We start from the raw sequence: 25187 nt of genomic DNA on the forward strand, positions 1-25187 counted from the left end.
AAGGGAGAGAGGGGTTGAAAGGAGATGTCGGTGCACATTGGTTTTGAATTCCTGAATATTGCAATAGCTGGGAAAGACAGAGTGTGGTAAGGCATTCCACATTCGCATAGTACGGCTAAAGAACGAATCTCTATACTTGACAGTACGACCGAAGATGGGCTCGAGGGTATATTGATGAGCATTCCTAGAAGCGCGAGTATTACGGTTGAACTGTTTAAGGGGAGGAATGCAGCTGGCTATTTCTCTAGAGCATAAACCATTAAAATAACGGTAAAACAGGGTGAGACAAGAAACATTTCGACGACGTTCAAGTGACGTAAATGATCTTATGATGGTAATATCACCAATCAATCTAAATGCTCTACGTTCAATACTATCCAAGAGGCTTAAGTAAGTTGCAGGAGCACCAGCCCAGATATGGGAGTTATACTCAAGCTTTGGAAGTATATAAGACTTGTAAATAACAGCCAGATCAGAGGGGGAGAAAAACTTCTTGCATCGCCTTAGAAAACCCAAACATCTTGCGGCATTTTTGGCGACATCGCGTATGTGATCGTTCCACAAAAGGTGGTTGGTGATACACATACCAAGAATATCGAGATGTTCAGTTTCCTCCATGCAAGTGCCATTTATGGATAATGGCAGGGGGTGTATATTTCGCTTTAACGATACAAGACAGCATTGCGTTTTCGACGCATTAAATTACACGCGGTTTCTTATTCCCCATTGTACAATGCTGTTTAGGTCGGAATTTAATGAGCTAATCATATTTTGTCGTTGCAGTTCCACATCCGAAGAAGAGGGGTGTGAATCTGAAAACGAATATGAAAAGCTAAGAGTACTATCGTCAGCGAAACAATGTATTGGATTAGATGTTGCAGACAGGAGATCATTAATAAAAATGAGAAAGTGTGTTGGAGATAGAACAGAGCCCTGGGGCACACCAGCATTTATTTTGTGGTTTTCAGACTTGAATCCATCCAATACAACTTGTATTGAACGATTCGAAAGGTAATTACTAATCCAATGAAGGAGGGATTCATGAAAACCGAAAGCACGCATTTTCGATAAGAGAGCCTGATGCCAAACCCTATCAAATGCTTTTGAAATATCTAGTGCAATAATCTTACTTTCTCCAAAGCTATGTAAAGATTTGTTCCACTGTTCGGTGAGATGAACCATGAGATCACCAGTGGACCTATTGCTACGAAAGCCATACTGTCGGTCATTAAGAAGCTTCCGTTCTTCAAGATATTTCTTGAGCTGATAATTAATCAGCGTTTCCATGACCTTGGAAAGAAGGGACGTAAGTGCAATCGGTCGATAATTAGACGGTGAGGAAGATTCGCCTTTTTTGGGAATAGGCTGGACAAATGCGGTTTTCCATCCGCTCGGAACGAGACCTGAGGAGTAGGACAGATGAAAAAGCTTACGCAGTGGTTTTGCCAGCGATGAAGAACACCTCTTCAGAACAATAGCGGGGATACCATCCGGACCAGCAGATTTGTGTATGTTAAGATCTTTTAGGAAAAATGAAGATAGAATTATTTATAGGTTATCGACCAAGGATCCTTTTAAGACCTCCAGTGCCATTCGAAGCGAACTTTCAACAAACTATGGAGTAAATGTTTCCTCAAGGCCCATAAGACGCCGATTAAATGGAAACAATCTACGTGGGTGCGTTGCTCAGAGAAATCCGCTAGTATCAAATAAAAATCTGAAATCTAGGTTACAGTTTGCCAAAGCTCTCCTAAGCACACACCTATTAGTTTTTGGAAAAACGTGTTCTGTAGCGATGATTCCAAATTCTGCCGGTTCGGATTGTATGGGAAAAATATGTATGGCTTCTAAAAAATAGGCAATATGATCCAAGGTACACCATTAAGACGGTGAACACGGTGGAGGCAACGCTATGGTCTGGGCTGCTTTTTCATGGCACGGCCTTGGCCCCATCGTAAAAATTGACACCAAAATGGAGCACAACGTGTACAGAGCTATCCTGTTGGATCATATGATACCCTACGCAGAAGACAATTTGCGTTATTATGGCGCTTCATGTACTACAACCACCCTAAACACACTTCAAAGTTATTGAAGTGTGCCTTAGAGGTGAATAAAATCGACGTTTTGAAGTGGCCAGCACAATCACCCGATCTTAACACGGTCGAGAATTTGTGGAATGATGTTGAACATCACGTTGAGCAAAGAAAACAACCAATTTAACACAATTGTGGCAGGAGATTCAAAATGCTTGGTATGCAATTATAAAGTCACGATGTGAGGCTTTGGTTCAAAGTTTGCCAAGATAAATTGCTTCTGTACTGCAAAATAAAGGGTTCCCTACCAAATACTAAGGAAAACTTAGAATTGATAACGGTAAGTAAAATTTTATCAATAAACTGTTGGATGTGCTAAATTCGTGTCTAGCGAAAAATTGATGTTTCTACATTCCATACTTTTTTCTTCTTACAGATGTTAAACATAATTGATGAAGTACTATGAAAACATATAGTGCTATGTATGTATGTATATGTAATGTAAATAAAATATAACTTATTTCATAATAACAAACAAATTGAAAATTAAATGGTTTTTATTTTCTTTAACAAGTGTGCTGAATTCTTGTCCACCACTGTGTATAAACATATGTCAAACACTGAAAATAGGACAGATAATACTGTAACCTTTTGACAGTACAGTGTTGCCGCATGCCTTATTTAAAGTGTAAGAAAATAAATAAACAAACCTAACAAGAGATAAAAAACATTGTTGCACAATGTTATGCAAGTGTAAAAAAACCTTATTATGTCTTATTTATTTTTAAGTTTTGTTACTATCTGAATTTTGTAGAGTTTTATTAAACTTTTTAAGAATTTCCTTGATTGTGACCAAACCTCTCCGAATAATTGTGTTTGTCCAAAATTATATTTGGATTTGTTTCCTGTTCTTAGCTTTTCTTAGATTTTTGGAATACACTTCCTTAAACACACTTTTAAGGCAAAAAAGACTATTTACATAAGAGCGATGCGACGAATTAATGAATAAGTCTGATTTTAAACAATTTATAAATTTGACCTCTGTGCAAATTTATAAATCTAAATTGAAACAAATTGTTCGAGATGCAATCTAATTGTAACGAACTGTCAAACTCAATTCGCGTTCTACATGCAATCCATATTTCAGCGAATAAAATGTTCATACGCGTCTTAACCTATAAATCTCATTCTAGTCTTCGCTGTTCATCTGTAATGACGAAAAGCCATGTGAAAGAAATGTCAGAATGGAATCATGTTAATAGTTCATAACGCTGTAGATCAAAAAGTCATATAGTATTTTATAGGAAATGGCAAAACTGTATACTGTCAGAAAGTACCGGATTTTGATGTTTAATCATTTTATCTTGTTGATATATTTCATAGTTAATAAGACATATTTAAGGGAAACACATTTGATAGATGTCATTTTTTTACAGTTATGAATTTTAAAAATAAATATTTTAACAGAATAACGTAACACGTTGGTTGTTTTAAGAAGTGTGACAAATGGGTTATTTCGTGTCAAGGCATAAATGCAAACTCACAATGAATCATACTGTCAAGTATCTTATGATAAAAGCATATCAATGAAAGAAATGAATGTGACAGTTTCAACTAGACAAAGTATAGTTTCTAAAATTTGAAGTTTAGCTTATTACAACAATACATAAACTACCATAAATATTCATGGACTCCTTGGTGTAATATTGTATATTTACGCATGGTGAAAACTAATCATTTATATCATTATAAGTTTTGAACAGTATGAGAATATTGATAAATCCGTCTTAAAGTTGTAGACGCATTTATGCTCCCCAATTCATTTCATCATGTTTCATTCTACTCTTGGGACGATCATAAAATAAATTACACAGATTAAAAAATAAAACAAAGAAAAATAACTGATTTTAAATATATTTTCAGCATGTACTTGCAATTTATCATCTCACTTTTGATAGCTACATACAGCTGCATTGTTTCATTCCGCAACTTACACCTCATGATGAATACGTGATGCTTTTGAGACTCTCGAGACATCAAGATTTTTGCCCAACAACAACAGATACAAAAAAATAAAAATCCATCGAAACTGCATCGTCTAGGGTAACACAATGGATTGTTAAGTGTTCTTGGGACATAATATGATGGGGTAAGAACAGTAGAACAATAAGTTTCTTTGAAATAGAGAATCAGGTTTTGACTTTTGAATATTTCACTTTTTTGGGCAGATTAGTCTTGGTTTAAAGGCTGTTGGTTTAATTAAAGTTCAATATAAGCTCAAGTTTGAAAATAACTTTCAAAACTAGCTTATTTCTTAACTGATATTTTCAAGATTAATTCAATAGGTTTTGTTGTAATGAAAGAAATATCAAAGATCACAGATTTGGACAGATCTTGGTTTAAGGGCTGTTTAATAGGAGTTGAGTATTAGCTCAACCTTGAAGTTAACTTTTAAAACATATTCGTACATGATCCCTTAACCAAGATTGACCTCAGTTAATCCATCAAAGGAATTTACCAATAACATTTTTGATTTATCGGTAACGTTCTTGTCTCGACACTATTTTACTAATTTAATGATTATACAGGTTTTTCGAAAAGATTGTCCATTTTAGGGACGTACAGTTGGAGAGTGTGGCCCATTCATTGGGTTAAGGTTTGGGAGGTCATGCGCGTTTTAGTCACTAACCCCTTTGGAATGAAAACTTAACATATTTTGGGGATGAAATATTCATACACTGTGAAGGGTGCTATTAAGAGGATCTTCTCCTCAAAAAGTCTAAACAAATCTTTTTTTGTTTGCTTAACCGATTAGATAACTGGTCAAGATTATGTTTTTCGGATGTCATTTTTTTGATAACTAAGTTCAGAATATTATTAAACTTAAAGCTCTTATATCTCTAATGTTTCTTTCTATAAGAAAACAAATCAGGAAAGACGGTTTTTCGTCAGGCTCCTGAGGCGACAAAAAATATTACCACAATTTATAGCTTTAATTGCACTAATTTATATGTTTTTGGTTCCATTTAATAGAAGCTCCGTAGAATGACAGCTTGATTACTGTCAAATTTATCCATCAATATTTTAAACAAAGAATTTTTCTTGTGATTTTATATCAACATTTTAGTCACTCTGACCCATAGTCCAATGCGATCGTCATATTCTCACACAATATGCCTATGTGAAAGACTATTGACGTCAAACGAGGCATTGAAAAATAGAGCTCCCAGCCTTTAAGCTGTCATTTTATATACATACATATGTATGTTGAAGCGCTTACTCTGCTTATTTGTTTCAGTCGTCTAGTCTACCCTGTTTGTTCGTTGTTCTTCACACCGTCATACTTTACCTAGTCATAGTCATCACCGTTGTTCTTGATATTTTTGTCTTATAGTTTGTTCCAAGAACAAAATAAAACCACAACAAAACAAAAATCAAACCGAAGCAAAGTAAAGTGAAGCCAACCGACCGACACTTTCATTCCCTTTCCCTTATGTTTGTTTGACAGGTAGTGGAGTGGTGTAAGTTTTAATATGCGGGTCAGCAATTTATTTGTGTGGTTATGGTTACTAGTTGCATGTTGTCTCGCTGATGGGATCCTGTTCGTTGTTTGTAACGGGATCATGTTACCAATAATAATAATTGCATTGCCAACACACTGCGAAAATATAGTTTGAATGGAAGCCAACTTTCGGAATGAAATAACAATAACAAAAAACTTAACGAAAACACAACTGAGTCGTACGAATTTGTTGCCAAAATAGAATTATTATTTGATCTACTTTTTAAATATAAAGCAGCGAATTGGGACTTGAAAGAAAGGTTTTCAAAAGTCATCGTTAAACAAAATGGTGCCATAATGGATTTCGGTTACTTAATCAAATGTCATATTTCAATTTTTCGGAATTCAATAGAAGACCAATGGCTTCTTTTTCGTCACGTTCATAAGAATTAAAAAGTTTATATAGCACAAGCCTACTTTCTCACACAAAATTAACGTCACGAGCAAAGTTTACAAGGGACATAAACAAAACTTGGAATTGAGTTGAAATGCGTTACAAATATGACATTTACGTATGTATATGTACATATATCATTTTCACTTGCTTATTTTAGCGAAAGTTAACGAAAATGAACTACACTGAACTATGTAAGTAAAACGTCTATTAATGAAATATAAAACAAAGCTTGTTCGCTTAAGCTAGTTTAAGATCGGTTAGTTCTATTATAGTTGAGGTAGGCTGAAAAATGTTCTTCAAATTTAGTTTCTTTTCCAATCATTTAAATTCTTCTTTTGGTAGTTTCCTGCACACAATTATTTCGTTCAGTTTTAAGTGTCAAAGAGAGGGATTATTTGCTAATTTTTAATCTGTGAACCTTAATTTCAACGAATTGATGAAACTCATCTGTCAAATAAATCATGTTTTTAAGAAGCTGCTCGGCAGTGGGTCGTTGTTGGAATGACATTGACTTCAGCACTAATCTCTATTCAATTTGACGACGGCTCTGGTCAAAAATAGTTTCATTGACAATTTAAGTTATAAAACCGGAACTTGGTATCAGATAAAATGTCAAAATGACAAAAAAAAATTGGATTGAAAATAAAGTTGAACCGAGTTTTGTGATACTGAATATTTGAAAACTGGAGTTAAGGCTCCTATAGTTGCACTCAATGACTTCGAATTTCGGTGGAATATTTTTGTAGACGTTGCTCGTTAATGTATTTTATCATTCTACAAATTTTAATTTTACTGGATTAATTGACAATGACATTTCGATAAACAGTGAAATGCTCCGTTCATAAATTAAATTAAAAGTTGTCAAGTCCCTATCAGAAAAACCACAAACTAAGCATTTATCGTCAGAAAAATCTTTGTAACTCAAGAAAACATAATAAGTTAGAGACCTGGCTACCAATGGATTTTAGTTTATGTGGCCGAGTAAGATAGAGTGAAATCTAACCATTCTTAAAAACTCATTCAACCACTTTTATTTATTTGAGAAAGGAAATAGGAAACATTCAGAAATAAAACAAAGAGTTGGTATGCTTGGTAATAGGACATTTCTAGCAAATTTTCAGAATTGCAACTTGGTTAAATTTTCAAATTATCGAACAAGCTTTATCTTTCATTTTGACACTTCAGTTACAGGGTCAGAGTAGTGAACAATCTTGTACTGAAAACGATTGTATATAACAATATTGATAATGTTATCTAAACCAAATTTTTGACGTTAAAGTTAATGATAATATTTTTGAAAATAACGGAACAACTCTTCAGAATAAGAAGTAAGATTTGAATTTTCATATTTTTACCTTTTTGAAGACTTTGCAAGGTACCTTTAAGGTGATATTCTGAAAGCAAGTCTTACTACCGTTGATACGGAGCTGAAAACAAATCATGCAGTGCTACAATAAAATTGAAAACATGAATTTTTGTCGTGGTAGTGTGTGAACACTCATGAAAATATTGGCAACTAAATTAAACAAGCTAAAAAACCTTAACAAAAATTATGTCACGTTTTTGTTTTGTGTTAGGTTAATTACAAGTAAAGCATGAAATTTCAAAAAACTGCATCAAAAAGTAACTACTTATCATACTCTATGAACAAGCCTTCAGGATACACAAGAGTTATCGATTGCACCAACACTTTCATTCGAGTCTCGATTAAACGTCAAAATTTTATCCGCAGTTAAATTCACTACAACAGTTATCTGCAATGAAGAGTTTTGTTTATGTAAAACGTGGATATCATACTGCACTCCGGATATTTTTGTCAAAAGAACGGACCTGTTAAAGCATTACAAATTGCATTAGTGCCGCAAATAGACATAATGAGATGTGCCTTCTCTTTTGCTTTTTAACGTCAAATGCGTGACGTTTTCATTATAGTATTGGTTCAGAGAACATAAGGAACTTCATTGACAGTCAACTGCGTTCTTTGGATGTAAATTTAAAGTAGTTAGTTAATTAGGCAAATAGTTAGTTTTCCAAGTGTCCTAAACTTCAAACTCGGTACTTAACTACACCGACCTATACCTTCCGTTGACCGGAAAGAAACTACCAACAACATATATGTCTACAAAATATTACTCAGGCAAGCTAAAATTCCATCTCTACCAGTGTTTTGTATTTTAAAGAAATATTACCTATTACTTTTTGAAATTTGACGGGGAACCCTTCTACATTAAAAATAAAAATCGAATTGTGTAGAAAATAAATAAATCACAGAGTAATAAAGTTCAGTCTTCAATGGAATGAACACTTGTGATTAGCTTTCTTTTTGACATATGTAAGTGGAATTGACTTGACAGTTTGGGATGTTTTTCTTTCTAACTAACTTTCCAGTCAGCTTTCCAATTGAGTTACCTTAATTGAAAGGCAATTCTTTGGCAGCTGGCCAATCAGATTCTAGAATCTTGCCTTACTTTCAAGTCCCTTAGGTTGCTTCTCATTTTGATCTCCGAAGTGTCAATTGCCCACTTTTCATTTAAATGTAAGTTATTTTTGATACACAAAATTTAGCGTCATTCTTGGATGCTTTGAGTTGTTAAAGTTAAAGTTCCACAAGTTACATATTTGTAGAAAAAACGTTAAGCCCCAAGAGTATCTTAAGCTGCGTAGTATATTATAATTTTTACGGACTCTATATCTTGCCCTTAGGGTATTATATTATTTTTACTATAGCACATAAAAAAGAAACCAGCATTGGAAACAAATAAAAAAAACTCAACCCGCATTGACGTCAGTGGAGTATTGTTCAAGTCGAGGAGATTCGTCATGCGAAACTGCTATTTCTTGTTTTCCCTTGCTCTTGTCATCTATGGTTTCATTGTATTAACCAATCACTTAAATTTCTTATTTTCTTTTCTTGACTTTTAATTTTATAGTTTTTTAAACTGAAACAAAAAATAAAACATTCATAAATATGCAAGGCAATCCTTTTTCTTTTTGCTTATAAGTCAAGTCGGTAAGGTATCATTGAGTTTGATGGCTTTTTTCTCCCATCAATTTAATAGTTAGTTGCCCTTGTTTTTTAATTTATTACAGAAATGCATCAGTTTTATAAATCATTGTTACAATATAATTTGTTTATACCTATAGAAAGAAAAAAGGGCTTTAGTGCGATGTTCTTTAAAGTGGCACTGGCACACCACAATACCCCCAATAATTTATTATTGTTGGTTTTTGATTGACGTAGTAGGTTGTTATTCTTGTTTATTTTAATTATTATTATTTATTTTTTTCACTAATTTTATTTTATACATTATATATACATATTTATATTTCAAATATATATGTATGTATGTTTGTAAGTTTGATTTGATTTTCTATATTTCATTTTATTTGTGATCGTTATTTTTATACATTCATGTGTGCCTATGTACATATGTATGTAGCTTGGATGGTTTATCTCTTGAAAGTTATAAACTTAAAATAGAACTTGCAATAAGGGTAACGACTCACTTTGAGGTTGAATTGTGACGTCAAAGTTTTTTTTTGTATTTTTTATTTCAATGAAAATCTCATTTTGATACCTTAATTTTTATAGACCTACTTGACGGTGTATTTTTATATGAAAATGTTGGATCGGTAAGTATAGCTACGTGACGGAATAAACGTTCTTACTTTTAAGCATGATTAAGTTAAGTATAAATAAATATAACAGTACAGCATAGACGAAAAGATTAAAATAGAATAATTTGCCTATAATTAAATATATTTTTTTTAAAGGCTAAAATATTACAAAGATGAGAAAAGAGCAACACGAGAGTGTGACTCAATTTTATTAATTGATTGGATCATGAGTTTGAGTTGATTCAACAAATTTCAAGGGAATATACAAAATGTTCTGAAATATGAGTTCAGAGCATAAAAAAAAACTTTGAAACAAAAAAGACTTCTAGGGAATGATTAAGGAAGAAAAATACTACCAGAATAAAAACAAAATTAAACATCAAGACCAAAATCATTTCAACGTGTTTTTATGAATTGAATATTGCATATTTTTTTTTCCCAATTAGAAATAGGTGTAAATTGGTTTTGAATTTTTCAACATTGATTAAAAAACGTTCCTTATTCTTAAGCAAAAATTCGATGAATATTCAAAGTCCTAACTCTTTCCATTCCTGACAACAATACTCGCACACAGGAATGGTTGAGAGTTGTAAGTCACTAGGCCCTGGTTCACAACGGACTGTTGCGCCACCCAATTTGATTTGAACTCTTTTTATGAAGAGTGTATTCATAAAATTGAAACTGATCTTAAACTTAAACAGATAAATTTTGATAGTTTGTCAACTTCAAGAAAATGACCTTTTCATTTGCCCTATTCAGGTCTTTTTCTGAGTGGATGGAAAACAGCATTTGTACCGCCTGTCTTTAATTAAGAGCGAATCCTTCTCACCCTCTTACATTCATTCTTCAAATGTGAAGCCTGTTAATAACCGGTAGTACGATTTTCGTAGCAATATGTCCACTTGTAATCTCATGGTGTATCTCACCGAATACTAGAACAAATCTTTACATCGTTTTGGAGACGGTAAGATTATTGCACTTGCTATTTCAAAGGCAGTTGATAGAGTTTGGCATGAAGTTCTCTTATCGAAAATGCGTATATTTGGCATTGATGAATCTCTTCTTTGTTGGGTTAGAAATAACCTTTCAAAATCAAATGCAAATTTGATATCAACCGCTGGTGTTCCCCAAGGCTCCGTTTTGTATCTGACACTATTCCTTATTTTTAGAAATGATGTTTTGCCTGAAACTTCTAACCTTCTAAATTGTTTCTTTGATGACAGTACCCTCAGCTCCTAATATTCGCTTTTAGATTTCCATACTTGTCATTTGAATGTGGACTATCAACGGTAGCGTATGATCAGATTATTAAATTCTGATCTTGACAGCGGTGGGGGATCAAAAACCGTGTAGAATTTAATGCTTCGAAAACTCAATGCTGTCTTCTATCCCACAAGCGTAAATTTCTACCAATGTCACTACCCATGGATGTTACTTACATCGAGGAGACTGAACAGCTTTCAGTTCTAGGTATGTGCATTGCAAACCAATCTTTTGCGGAGTGATCACATATATGAAGTTGCTAAAAACGCTGCTAAGTTTTTAGGTTTTCTCCGATAATGCAAGAAGTTTTTTACCCTTTCAGATTTGGCTATAATTTATAAGGGTTGTATTCGTCGGAAACTCGACTACAATTCCCATATCTTGGGAGGCGCTCCAATAACCCATTAAGATTGTAGTCAGATCTTACATTATCTAAAACTTAAACACATGTTGTATATGCGACACAGCTTATAACGAAAAAGGATAAACGGCTACACCAATTGGCTATCTGATAAATAAAAACCACACTTTTTGTAGTCTAAGATATTAAAAGCAATAATAATAATTAAATTTTATCGCTATACTCCAGTAATGTTATTACTGAGAGAAGCGGAAATAAAAGGCAAACACAATAATAATCTCCTGAACAATACAATAATTAAATTAAATTGGGTGACGCAACAGTCCGTTGGGAACCAGGGCCTAGTGACTTACAACTCTTAACCATTCCTGTGTGTGATAACTGTTGTAAGGAATGGAAGGGACCTACAATTATAGGCCGAATCCAAACGGCTAATTTGAGAAAGCACTTTTTCATGACAAGAATTACTCTTGAAGGATTTGTCAATTCCTCGCAAGAGGCAGTACCCGCGAAAATTATTTTTTTTTTTAAATTAAGGTGGCACAGGCAGGGATTGAACCCAAGACCCTTTGACGCACTAACCATTATACCACGGATACTACAATAGAATAAACTGGAAGGAATTCAGAGATAAACTTGAAATTTGTATAAACCTATGAAAACAGTTGAACAAATTTATACAGAAGTTGAACAATTTATTGCTGATGTGCAACTGAATGCGGAAAAAACTCACACTTTTTCGAACTTGGGATAAACAGAAATAAAATATCGTAAAAATAAAGGAGTTGATTGAAAAAAAGAAGACCTCGAAAATGGTAAACTATGAGATTTCCAGATGATTAGACAGTCCTAAACTGTGTTTACAACGAACTTAAAAAAGAGTCACGGTGTTCGAAAATGATTCAGTGAGTAAATTTCTGAAAAGTCTGACCACAGATACTTCTAAAAAAAATACTCTTTATGGAAAGCAGCAAAATGTAAGAAGATACCAGACATAAAACCCCCAAATAAAATCTGACGATGGCAAATGAATCGGAAAGCCGAAACAATCTTTTTGCTTAACCATTCCCAACATAAACGGCTACAGATCTCTTAAAGTTTGAAAACCAGAGTACGATCTTATCACTGCTTAAGTTTTGAAAGAAATACCTTTGCTTCAAATTATAATAAAGGTATTTCTTAAGCCTAAACAAGGTAAGCCACCAACAGAAGTAACATCTTACAGAACATTGTCGCTAATACCAACCATGATAAAAGTTTTTGAAAAACTATTACTGAAAAACCTCAGCGAAATAATAGAAGAATGAAGACTTATTTTGACATGAAATTACGGATGTGGTGGATAAGGCACTTGAAGAAAAACAATTTTGGCTGAAGCCATTGGCAAGACTTGGCACTTGAGACTTGAAGACAAACTGCATAGTGATTTTCCCCGGCAGTACTACAAAATATTGAACTAAAGTAAATAGAAGCTGCTGTACCCAAAGCCAGTGTCCTAGGACCAATATTTTGTGTTTTATAAATCAAGGAATATCCCAGTGGCTACATGTACACCTTTGCTATTGACATTGCGTAACAATGGTGCCAGATGGATCCCTTCCAAAGGCAACACAAAATGTCTACATCAAAGTTAATGTTTGGACGCAAAACTGACATATTAAACTAAATGAAAAATGAAAAAATCAAAGCATACACATTTTCCAAACAAAAACATAATTAATGTTCCAATTTCTTTAAAAAGTACAAAAGTACGTTGTTCCAATACTGCCAAATACCTTGGAATGCATTGGATACAAAGCTTAAATGGAAAGAACATTTTAAAATAGAAAAGAGAAAAGCTTAACTTGAAGTACATAAGAATCAGAATGTCATGTATATTTGGAAAGAACTCTGAGATGTATATCCAGGAAAAAACCTTAAAATTGGAAATGTTACAGACGAGGTAAAAGGACAGGCTTTATCACATAAACAGCAAAAGCAAAGTCATATACCAACTCCGGAAAGAAGAACGTCTTAAATGTACGAGACAATGTTCGAAACTTAAGAAGAACCAAGCCTCAAAGCCTCATGATCTGATGGTTTAAAAGCTATGGTAACTAAAACTTTTCCTAAGCTTCATTTCAAAAACAAATCATCGATTTTTCATAGGTTTTTCTTAGTTTACACGTGGTTTTAGTGCGGTAACCGGTAAGAGTTCTACCCTTTTCCATACCAATTCTTATCGAATGTCATATGAAGAAAAGAAAAGAAATTCCAATGAATGGACAAATATTGTTTATCAAAGCATCTTTAAAACACGTTTTTATGTATTTGGGAGCTGTTGTCTATTTTCCACTGTTAAAGATCAAACATTTTTAAGCGTGACATATACCCAATATCATACATCTTATGTATTGTTTATGGTCAAGAGAGAAATCATCATTGGCAACGTTTTAGATTACAGGATCTTCACACCCCTTATAAAAATGAATCAAGCTAAAGTGTATATCTTTAACTAGAATACTTAAGCTGATTTATTCAAGGGTTAAAATATCTTAACAGTGTATATAGAATATAAAAATAATTTTATTTAAAATCTATGAATAATTTGAGAGCAAACTAAATAATAAGTGTCACATCCGTAACAAATGAAAACATCACCCACGTATGCAGATAACTTTGAGTTAATAAATAATTAATTTTTTTAATCAATGAACCAGCCTTTATTTTGTATTAAACATCGAAGTATAAGGCCAACCCTTTTAATCACCGCTCCGCGCGCCGTCGACAAAGTGGCTGACTTGACTCTGATTAAATTTGCGTCATAGCACCTACACTTTTCTATATAAATAAATGGGTGTGGTATTCATTAATTTTAATTTATATGCTACTTCCTTCATACATATTAATTGATTTTTATGACACAAGACGAAGACATTTTGCTGTCTTCTATATAATTCAATGAATCTCATAAGTCTGATGTCAATTCCATCATTCTGACTCATTGTCCAGTCCATATATCCAATGCCGTAAAATGTCCATATAAATGTGGCGATTTATCAAAAAGAACACCAAAAATACTAACCTCTTTGGATATTAAAAGTTCAATCCACTTAAAATTTCAATTAGAATTAAAAAAAACATCACATTTTTTTTTGACAGTTCAAATCCCACGTATCAATCTGTATGATGCGTCATTTCTTAGCTTTAACATTTGACATCACTTTTTTTAACACCATCAAAATGTTGTGTTTCCAAGGAATCAGATCTTGTTTGCGTTTTTTCTCTAAATCTTGGAATCGACAAATGAATTTGGGCTATATTATAAATCCAGAAATAATGCAAGTTAAAAATAACGCAAGAACCAGAACAAATCAAATTCCACCCTCTAATGACAGTTTGAACGTCACTGTGAATAAACCAAACACGAAAATAAATCTAGTTGCATACTTTTAGATGTGTGTTTCCGAAGATTTCAAATTTATCGTTGAATCTATTGGTGTCGTTGAATATTTTATTTATGACTCTCAAACAATAAAAAGGCGTTCCCTTCAGAACCCTATAAAACCAAAACACTCTCGTCTATAAACCTCATTAGGCCCTTAGTCTTAGAGGAACAGTATGGCCATCATTGAAAACGATAAGGAAACTCCAATTTACTTGGTTAACTTCGAAAACTATCTCAAACCCAAAGCTCAATCGATTCTTATTGAAGAAAATTCAATAATTCACGACAAAGTGAAAAACAAGCTTAAAGCTAAAACGAAGACTTCATTTCAGTTATTCTGTGAGTTGTCCAGCATTCATGGAATGTCGATGCTCTCACTGACCAAATCAGCTTCAATTTGTGAGCGAATTGCCTGGAAAATTATAATAATTACTTCCATTATTATCACATGTTCGGTGCTGTACTATTGGACTGCGATTAATTATGAAACTCCGACCGTGTCTTTGATTGAGACAAATGCTTTCCCGGGATATATAGTGCCCTTTCCGGCCATCACTTTGTGCAGTTTGAATCGGATTTCGAAGAAGAAAGCTATCGAATTGGCTGAGAAGTTGTAAGTACATATAATACCGAGTTATCGACACTTTCTTACGTGCTTTGAATATAGTTCCTTGAATAGTAACTTGACGAGAGAAAAGATTCTAGAACTGTTCGAGATGCCCTTGTACATAAATGAGAATGTTCACGCCAACAAGCAGGACTTTCAAATGTTCGATGATCTGCTATCGGCGAATAATTCAACTCTGTTGGATTTGTTCTACCACACAAATCCGGATTGCATGGAGGAATTAAAGAGATGCATGTGGCAAGGTCGAGCTGTTCAATGTGCGTCGATCTTTGAGCCAGTTGTGGTCCTCAGAGGACGTTGCTGTGCTTTCAATTATTTTGCAAGGGAGGATAATCAAACAAAAAGGTATGAGATCTCCTATTTTGTGTTCCTTCAACTTGTCCGAAATTAAATCGTCATTTCAGATACAATAAATTCCTGATTCCATCGCCCAAGCCCCGTCGAGTCAGTGGTTGTGGGTATCAAACTGGTCTCACTGTCCTCATCGATCCTCAAGCCAGTGACTATCAAGCTGGAGCTTTGAAATTCCATGGTTATCGTGTGATTGTTGCTGATGCATATGATTTCCCAGAAGATAATGGTAATAATGAAATATTTGGCATACAACAAGAAGCTTATGTGGCTGTTAAGACCACGGTAATGATTGGTACAACATATTTGAGGAATATGCCATTGTGGAAGCGGGGTTGCATTTTCGATGCTGAATATAAATTGAAGTATTTTCGTGAGTATTCTTATTGGAATTGTTTGGCTGAGTGTTTTAGCGGGAGATTGTTGGAACACTGTGGATGTGTTACACATAATATGGTGCAACCAGATGGGGTGCCTATGTGTGACTTGAAGAAGTTCAATTGTGTTTTGCATGAAAACGGTAAGTTCAAAAGCTTACTTATACAATTTTAAATGCTTAAGAAAGTGATATGAAGTGATATTAGCTCAATTTTTAAGCTTGTCAAGAGTCTTTACATTTTGAAGGAATGATCAAAAACTGTTTCAATGGCACAGAAAATGCATGTACTAAAAGTTTTCATTTCTTTTGTTTCTCGAATACGAATTTTACTTTGTAGATATCACACCCCAATAACATCAATCCTTCTCGGTTCGGCTCTAAGCCCCAAACTGTAGAAAAACGTGGCAAAATAGTTGGTTGTACATGTTTAGTTGCTGAGTTTATTGGGCTTTGCTATTTTTGATAATCAAAAATCTTTGTAGTAAAATATTTAGCTATTGAATTTAATGAACAGTTAACGTTCGTGCATTGAGTTTTATAACACTCTAGGATACAGCAGCACGACTTTTGTCTTCATGCAGACCAGTTTTATGAAACTTTTACGTCAACTAGGCGAAGTTAATGTATCATTTCGGGAAGATTTGCTTTTTAAAAAAGTTAACTTTAAGGTTGCACAGCATTTACTTTGTAATTAAGTTTTCAATAACAATTGTCATGCATTAACCTTTTTTTCGTTTGGAACCTATTCATAACCTCTAAGCTGCTGCTGTTTATGAAAATGGTTCTGCCAGTACTCACGTTCGAATTTGAGACCTGGGTGCTTAGCAAAAGACAATCCAACCTCATAACGCTATCGAGAGGAAGGTCTTGATGATTGTTGACTCCTCATGGGAACGGCGATTCCGGAGATGCTATAATCATGAACTCTACTTAAGCAGACATTCTGACAAAAAATTAAGGTCGGAAGCCTCCGGTGGCCTTGACACCTAACTTGTATGAGCGAACAGGAAACAGCTCAGAAAGTCCTTTTGTAGTAAATTTTATGGTAGACGAAAGCGTGGCAGACCATGCTTACGCTGGAGAAATGGCGTTAAGCCAGGACCGGATCCCAGTTGTCGAGACGATAATGATAATAAAAGCACAGCTAGTACACTAAGACTTTAGTCTAAAATACTTTAAAACCTAGGTTATTTTTGAACTCATGTTATTTTTAAGCCCATGCTATTTTGTAGCCTAGGTTATTTCAATACCCAGGTTATTTCTTAAGCTTATTTTTAACGTAGATTATTTTGTTGAAACTTAAGTTTAAACATAAGTTCCCTTGTCACCCAACTTGCTTTATAGCCCAGGTTATTTTGTAGCTAAGGTTATTTTATACCTCTAGTAAATTCTTAACCAAGGTTATCCGGCAGCGTGCTATGGAAGATTGAACGGATCGTCAATCAAGGTGGGGGAAACCGTATTGTTGTTAAATATTGGTAGTATAGACTCTTTGCGAAATGCCATTTCAGTAATTGTTGAACAGTGGTCTACTGCGCATCGTGTGTTTGTTTGCAAATTGCAACACGTTCATATAAACGGGTCGTTCGGTCGTTGAAAAACATTTTTAAATGTCCGCCACGGTCTTGTTTCTCTGTGAGTAGCTCTCACAGAGGAGCGAGCTCTCGAGGAGGTAGAGGAAGTTTGTCACACTAGGGCTTTAGTGTCAGACCGCTAAGTTAGGCTAATTATGCACTTTGATTTGCATTTTCATCCATTCAAGATAGTAGTGGTCCAAGAATTACAGCAAAACAACTACTTCAGACGGATGAGGTTTACAGAAGCAATGTCGGAAATCTTGACGGATGACACCATTTTCATTATGATAAATTTTCATAAAGCCTGCAAGAGCCCCAGGAACGATTTTTCCACAGTTCACTGTTTGGTGTGTCATGAGTCGAAACTTCTTTATCGACCCGTCCCTTTTTGTGAAAGTAGTCGGTTTGTCCCTGTCAACACAGATCGTAACTTACAGATGTTCTGTGATTTTTTCTGTAGGAACTGAGAAGACGAGACGACTTAAATATTGGTTTTAACAAGATGGTGCAACTTGCTATATATCAAGACTAACAATGGGTTTTTTAAAAGGAGCATTCCCTGGACTTCTGATTTCATTTCGAATAGATGTTTAATGTCCCCTCGATCACCGGATTTGTCACTATGTGATTAAACTTTTATGAAGCTTTCTTAAAGCACGAATATATAAAAGCAAACCACGTACACTCGAAAGTAAGACATTCGAGCAGTTCTACTTAAAATGCTTCGGAAGAGTGTGTAGAACTTCTCCGAAGACTGCAAGAATGTAAGACTGTTTTGACAAAAACTTCGCACTTATTCAATATTTATAAATAAAATTTTAGGGTTGTTGAAAAAATGAGTACATTACAATTTTTCCAAATCTCCCCCACTGCAAGACCTGTATTATAAACCAGGTAATTTTTCAACTGAGGTTATTTTGTAGGTCGGGTTTTCCTCAAACCCAGGTTATTTAAAACTTGCCTATTTTACTTATATAAAGAAGTTAATGCGTATCCTTTTTAAAAGAGAACTCTGATAGTAAAAATAAATATTTTAATTGTGATTTAAAAACTGGTCAAATTACGATTTTACTTAAAAGTATTTGAGTAGGGCTTTTTCCACATTTAAAAAAAATGTTTTTTCTTGAAGAACTGATCAAATTTTCCACCAAGGTTCTTCTTTAGGACCATATGCAATAATATAAGGCCTTTGCATACTCGTATGCTCCACAATCGTTTCAAGAACTTAAAAATGCAATTCGTACATCTATTAAGGAAATAAAGCCAAATAACAACGAATTCGTAATATATCATTAGGCTCTCGAGTAAAGGTATAGAATTTGAAATATATTTTAGAATAAAACCCATTAAAAATGTTGGGCGCGTAATTCTCAAAATGTAAGGGGAAAGCATCAAAGTTTATTTTTTCCCTCCAAACTTCAATATTTTTAATTTTAATAAAAATAATTGTTTATATTATTTTCTCTTTCAATTTTAGACGCCTTTCAAAAACTCGTCGAAGACGCCGACATATTGGGCTCAAAAATCTGCAATTGTATGGCAGAGTGTTCATATTTTAAATATCACACTGTTGTCTCTTCTGGACGTCTAAATAGAACATACGTCAAAGGATATCATCGATTTTTGTAAGAGTCCGTTTGAAGATTGAAACAAGATTTTTAACAATAATCTTTTGATATTTTTTTATATAAAGTAAAAATATTACAACAACCGATGAAATTCTCCTGCATGTCTATTTTAGTGACTTAAATACTGCCAAATATCGTATAGATGCCATTGAAAGTTGGCAATCAATAGTTGGAACAGTAGGCGGAATAGCTGGAATGACAATGGGCATTAATGTCGTTTGCATAGCTGAGGTGTTTTTCTTTGTATGCATTCGTCCTCTTTACATGAAATATGTCAAGGCAAACTCTAATCCTTAATTAATAAGTATGAAGGAGTATCATGATTCTTATACTGGAATATAAATTAATAAATAATAAGTTATAATTAAATCAAATGGTCAATAAATAAAGAACAAAGCATTTCGGTATTTTGTGTCAAGTTCAAAATAGTCTTTGATTTATTTTCGAAATATAAACAAGTCAACACGACGAAGAAAATTATGTCGAAGAAACGTGTTTTTACAATTCGGTCAGTGGAACCCTTTGCAAAACATGAAACTAACCAGGATTCTTCATCATCAGCTGTCATCATCAAGGAAGGGAAGACTAATAATTTTGTAAAAAATCCTTGGAAGGTTTTTAATCATTGGATTACGGAGAGTTTCAATTATTATTGCGAGACGACAAGTTTGCATGGATTTAACTATATCACTCGCGAGGGGATAACGTTTGGAGAAAGAGTCTTTTGGATTGGAGTTGTTGTTTTGGCTATAATAGCTTCGATTGTGTTAGTTTCGGTATCTTGGTCTTCGAATCGGGAAACACCAACGGTAACAGTTATTGAGGGCTCACACTTTCCAACGTGGAACGTCCCATTTCCAGCTGTTACGATTTGTAATTTTAACAAAGTCTCCAAGCAAAAGGCACTGATTTTGGCCAATAGGATGTGAGTTAGTTTTGAATTTTATGAGCTGATAAAATCTTAGGTATATAATAGAGGACGAAACCTTATGAAACATCAAAAACAAACATTTTAAAAGGAAAAACTATTCTATTTTAAAATTGAAGACCGGAAATAATATTGGAAACAGTTCTTCGTGCATCAATTCTTTCTCATCAGAAATCATTAAATGTTTAGATGTCGAAAACAATATTAAAATAAAATAAACCCATTTTTTCATACAGGTCTAAGTAACAATAATTCCTTTTTTATTAGGACTCGGCCTGAAAATATCACAGACGAAGAAGTAGCTGGACTCTTCCGAATAATGATGTACTACAGTTATGGCTTGAACTACAACGAAACCGACTTCAAGAGACTTGAAGACATACTAAAACTCAACAACTATACTAGCTCCCGTTTGTTTGAAGAACTAACTCCAAATTGTATTGAAATGATAGTGCGTTGTATATGGAAAGGAACGAATGCTCGTTGTGATAGTTTATTTCAGAAAATCAATACAACCGAAGGAATTTGCTGTTCGTTCAATTACTTTGGAATGTCAACAAATAATTTTCCGGTGTAAAATACTCTAGAAATCTATAAGCATCTAACAAGTCTTTTTATCTAATGCCTGTCTTTTTTCAGGAAACTCTCCTATCAAGTTCCGAAGATACCATTTCGAGTGACTGGTTGCGGATATCCCACTGGTTTGACAATTCTTCTAAATCCCGAAATGGATGATTATTTTGGGACTTACGTTAGCAGTTATGGCTTTCGCTTGATGATTCATGATGCCTATGATTTTCCAGATGAAAATGCTGACATGAAAGTATTGACGGCATCGCGGGAAAGTTTTGTACGAATTGTTCCTGAGTCAACATATGCCACGCCTAGTGTTGCTGAAATGCCAATCAAACAGAGGAATTGCCTATTTGCTAATGAGAAAAAGCTCCAAGTAATGCAGAGGTATTCCTATATTAATTGTTTGATGGAGTGTCGTGTTGCAATGATCTTCAAGGCGTGTGGATGTATTCCACCGAATTTGCCAAACAACGGCAGCTATCCGGTTTGCTCTTTTAACGAGTATGCTTGTGTAATCAATAATCGAGGTGAGATAAGGTCTATAGGCAGTGAGCTCTATAATTAAATTGGCAAAGAGCAATAAACCTTTCAACTAAATTCCATTCGCTACTCTTTGTAGGATCTTCTTCTACGGTGTATAGAGTCGAGAGTTTAAAAGCACAATTTTTCAACTCGCTAAAATTAAGAGTTTTTTTTTCAAAAATTTAAATTTTTCAGACATTCTCATCAAGGCGATCCCAAGCTTGGAAAACACAATCATTCGTGGAACATCTCGCTTGCCATCGAACTGCGATTGTTTGCCAGATTGTGAGCTGAATCAATATCCTTCAGATATTACGATGGGCAAGTTGCATACAAAATTTGCAGCTAATAATATTGCAGGGATGTAAGTTTTGATGCACACGTCAGACTAATATACAGTAAATTATTCTTAATTGTCTATTATTTATTTCTCAGAGTTAATATGGACCCTAACGAAAGTATCCTTTTGCATGTGTTCTTTAGTGATTTGATGTCAACTAGATATAGGACCGATATCTATCAGAATTGGCTATCTATGTTAGGTACGAATGTTACAACAATTTAATTCTGAGTACATACAATTCCATGTTAATTCCATTATTCTTTTTGTATCTAAGCTTCATTCGGTGGACTTTTGGGACTTATAATGGGCTTTAGCATTGTAACAGCTTTTGAATTTTTATATTATCTTACTTTTAGACCTATTTTCAATTTTTTCAAATAAAAGATGTTGGAATGAACTGATTGATATGAACATATATTTTGCTTTCAAAACTTTAAAAGTATTTTTTATTAATCATATAGATGACATAAGATTGGCAAAGCAAAAGCGTTAGGTCTGTGGTGTATAACGCATGGTTACATGAGTGACTAACGCTACAAAAGGACAAGTTTCCAATTTTCGTGCATTCCTACCAAAAATGTTGGCGGAAAGAAACTAGCCAATCAGGGTTAAAGGAAATAAAAAATAAGAAACGTTTTACGTGGTTATGCTAATTTGTGTATGTGTTGCTTTCAGACCTCGAGGTTGAAAACCTGGATTATTAATAAGATCATCATAAACTCCTAGAAAAACATTAGAATCTACAAGTTTTACGGTCTCTTGCAGTTCAGAGAGAAAACTACTTGACTAAAAAATAGTATAGTAGATTTAGTTGTTTCTAATTTTCTTAACTTTTTATCTATAACAAAATTCTTGGTCATGTGTTTTCATTCTGGCAATTCTTTTTCGACTTTGACAGCTGTCACTTCACTTGGTATATGGTTTGCCATTTTATAATGAATAGACTAAATCCTGAACAACGTTTGCAAATCGTGCAAAATTAATTACCAAAATAATGTTTTGTTGCCACTTAGCCAACGAAACAATCAATATATTTTAATGGAAACTTTTGGTGACCGCAAGATTGTGCGATTTAGCACCGCTGAACAGATAAGCCCGAGACGATTCACGCTTTGCAAACAAAGCTAAACCCATTTATTTATGACTTAGTAAATGTCAACGAAAAAAAACAAAATTTAACCAGTACTCTCTTTTAATTTTTTGAAAGTACGAATATACGTACAGTTCACACAGTCATCTCTCCTTAACTTTTGGTTTAGATTTATTGGGACCCAGAAACGTGCGTCGAAAAATGCCCAAACTTTTAGTTCGACAAATAGGACCGATTGCCAAAAACGTATTATATCAATTTTAGATCTTAATTTCACAAAGAATCATCTCTGATAAATATTAGAAAATGTTGACTACTTTGTGATCTAGAATAGACGATTAATCCCTAGTTTATTTAAACCACAATATAAGGAACAAATTAAAAATAAATATTTTTTTTTCTTGTCTGTTAACATAAGTAAAACTTAAAATTGGAATTGAACAAAAATAGAAGCTTCGTTTCAAATTATTGATATCCATTTTTAAAGCTAGGTTATGTAAAAAAATTGACGATACCGGTGGTGGTCCCAGGGGGATATTCAAGGTATATATTACGCTGGTTGACAAAATTACTTTTTTGCATAATTAAAATAATACCTTTTTAAAGGATCAAGGATCAAACCTTGAAATAATATTTTCACAGTTTTGTAAAATAATTTTTGAAGTCAGTTTTTAGTGCTGAATTCGATTACGAACTTCGATTTTAATTATCTGCTAAAGGAAAAAATTACTTTTGACCCGTTTTGCTTCTTTCTTTTGAACAAATAGTTCTTTATTATTAATTATGAAGACGTGAAATCTAACAACTTATCTAAACATTTCATGAAATTAAAGCTATTTCAACTGAATATCGAAGAGAGCGATATTAAATTTAGAAAACCTTCACGAATTTAATCGAAAAAAAGCTACTTCATCAAAAGAGACAAGCTACAATGGGCTCTCAGCAGCTTCCATCTGCAGGACCAGATGGAATTATAGCAGCTGAACTACAACAAACGTAATTGCACCAATCCTTGAGGCAATTTTTAACAGCTGTATTTACCTGGTCAATGCTCGCAAGTCAATCCTAAAGATCTACAACCTATAAGTCTATCATCATTCCTTCTTAAGACCTTGGAAAGATTGATTGATATCCATTTAAGGGCAGGCATTGATACAATACTTCTAACTCCGTCTCAACATGCCTACTGTAAATGTAAATCGGTGGAAACAGCGTTACACACCATCGAATATTCCCTCCATCATAAAGAATTCACTATGGTTGCTTTCATTGACATCGAAGGTGCCTTTAACAACGTGCACTAACATCTCTAAACGTAGAGAGTTCGCTTGGGGAGTTAATTCATTTAATGCTGGCTAGCAGAACAACTAACTTAAAACTGGGCAACTCTTCTGGCAGAGGATTCGTTTGTAGAGGGATACCGCAAGGTGGTGTTCTATCCCCTTTCCTCTGGAACCTAGTGGTGAATGAAATCCTAACCAGTCTGGATGCGGCGGGTTTCAGAGTGTTCGCATATGCGAACGACGTTGCTATAGCGGTTTCAGCAGAGCATCTTAACAACTAAAAAGAACTCTTACAAAATGCTTTAGACAGACTAATACTTTGGGCTGATCGGTGTGGATTGGGTGTTAACCCACACAAAACCTATTTATTCTTATTTTTGAGGAGATACATAATTCCATTTGTCAACCCTCCCTATATCAAAGGAATCCAATTTAAATTCTCAGACGAGGCCAAATACTTGGGTCTTGTCTTAGATAAAAACTAAATTGGAAACGCAATGTACACGAAAGAGTCAAAAAAGCTACTGTAGCTTTTTTTCCTTGCAAAAAAGGTAATGGGGCTTACAACCCAGAATTGGCTATACACATCGGTAATCAGCCCGATTTTAATGTACGGTGTGCCAGTATGTTGGACTGCTTTTAAGCTATAAACCGCGACAAATTAAATAAAGCCAAACGTTCAGCTTGCCTTTGTATAAGCGGATCGCTTCGCACGATCCCATTTGCGGCACTGGACACCTTACTCTAAGTAACACCTCTTGATATATTTAGCAAACAAATATAGCTGTAAGCTCTGCATTCGCTTCAAATCTTCGTCGCAGTGGATTAACAACAACATTGGCCACTCCGTAATTCTTAGGTATTTAGAACCAATTCCAAAGCACACAGACTACACCACTTCCAGATGTCTATACCTTCCAGATCTTTCTGGGAGGATAGGGCATTCCTTAAAGACGAGTCAAAGCATTTCTATACCGATAGTTCAAAAACAAATAAAGAAGTGGTTGGTGGAGGTATGTATTCTAAACGACTGAAATAAAATCTCTTATACCGCCTTCCCAATCATTGTAGCGTGTTCCAGGCGGAACTTTCGGCGATAAAAGAAGTCTTCTTCTGGCTTAAAGAAAACGTGATATTTACATCTGATATCCGTATCTTCTCAGATAGTCAGGCCGCTATCAAATCTCTGGACTCTGTCTCTACAAACTCTATAACAGT

General features: G+C 34.3%; 3 protein-coding genes across 3 annotated transcripts in view; all 3 read left to right on the plus strand.

The window, feature by feature from the left end:
* Positions 1 to 25187, plus strand: part of LOC129942208 (ras suppressor protein 1) — a 190967-nt gene that overhangs the window by 100385 nt on the left and 65395 nt on the right. The window lies entirely within an intron of this gene.
* LOC129947586 (pickpocket protein 11-like) lies at positions 14838 to 19524 on the plus strand. Its single transcript, XM_056058214.1, has 5 exons — positions 14838 to 15277; positions 15332 to 15637; positions 15697 to 16163; positions 19077 to 19224; positions 19293 to 19524. The coding sequence occupies exons 1-5, from the start codon at positions 14838 to 14840 to the stop codon at positions 19522 to 19524; spliced, it is 1593 nt and encodes a 530-aa protein (XP_055914189.1).
* Positions 19327 to 21993, plus strand: LOC129942204 (pickpocket protein 11-like). Its single transcript, XM_056051059.1, has 6 exons — positions 19327 to 20152; positions 20423 to 20728; positions 20795 to 21258; positions 21449 to 21617; positions 21689 to 21795; positions 21871 to 21993. The coding sequence occupies exons 1-6, from the start codon at positions 19707 to 19709 to the stop codon at positions 21975 to 21977; spliced, it is 1599 nt and encodes a 532-aa protein (XP_055907034.1). The 5' UTR covers positions 19327 to 19706; the 3' UTR covers positions 21978 to 21993.

The sequence above is a fragment of the Eupeodes corollae genome, chromosome 1 (assembly GCF_945859685.1).
Source record: "Eupeodes corollae chromosome 1, idEupCoro1.1, whole genome shotgun sequence".
In the NCBI taxonomy this organism is placed as follows: Eukaryota; Metazoa; Arthropoda; class Insecta; order Diptera; family Syrphidae; genus Eupeodes; species Eupeodes corollae.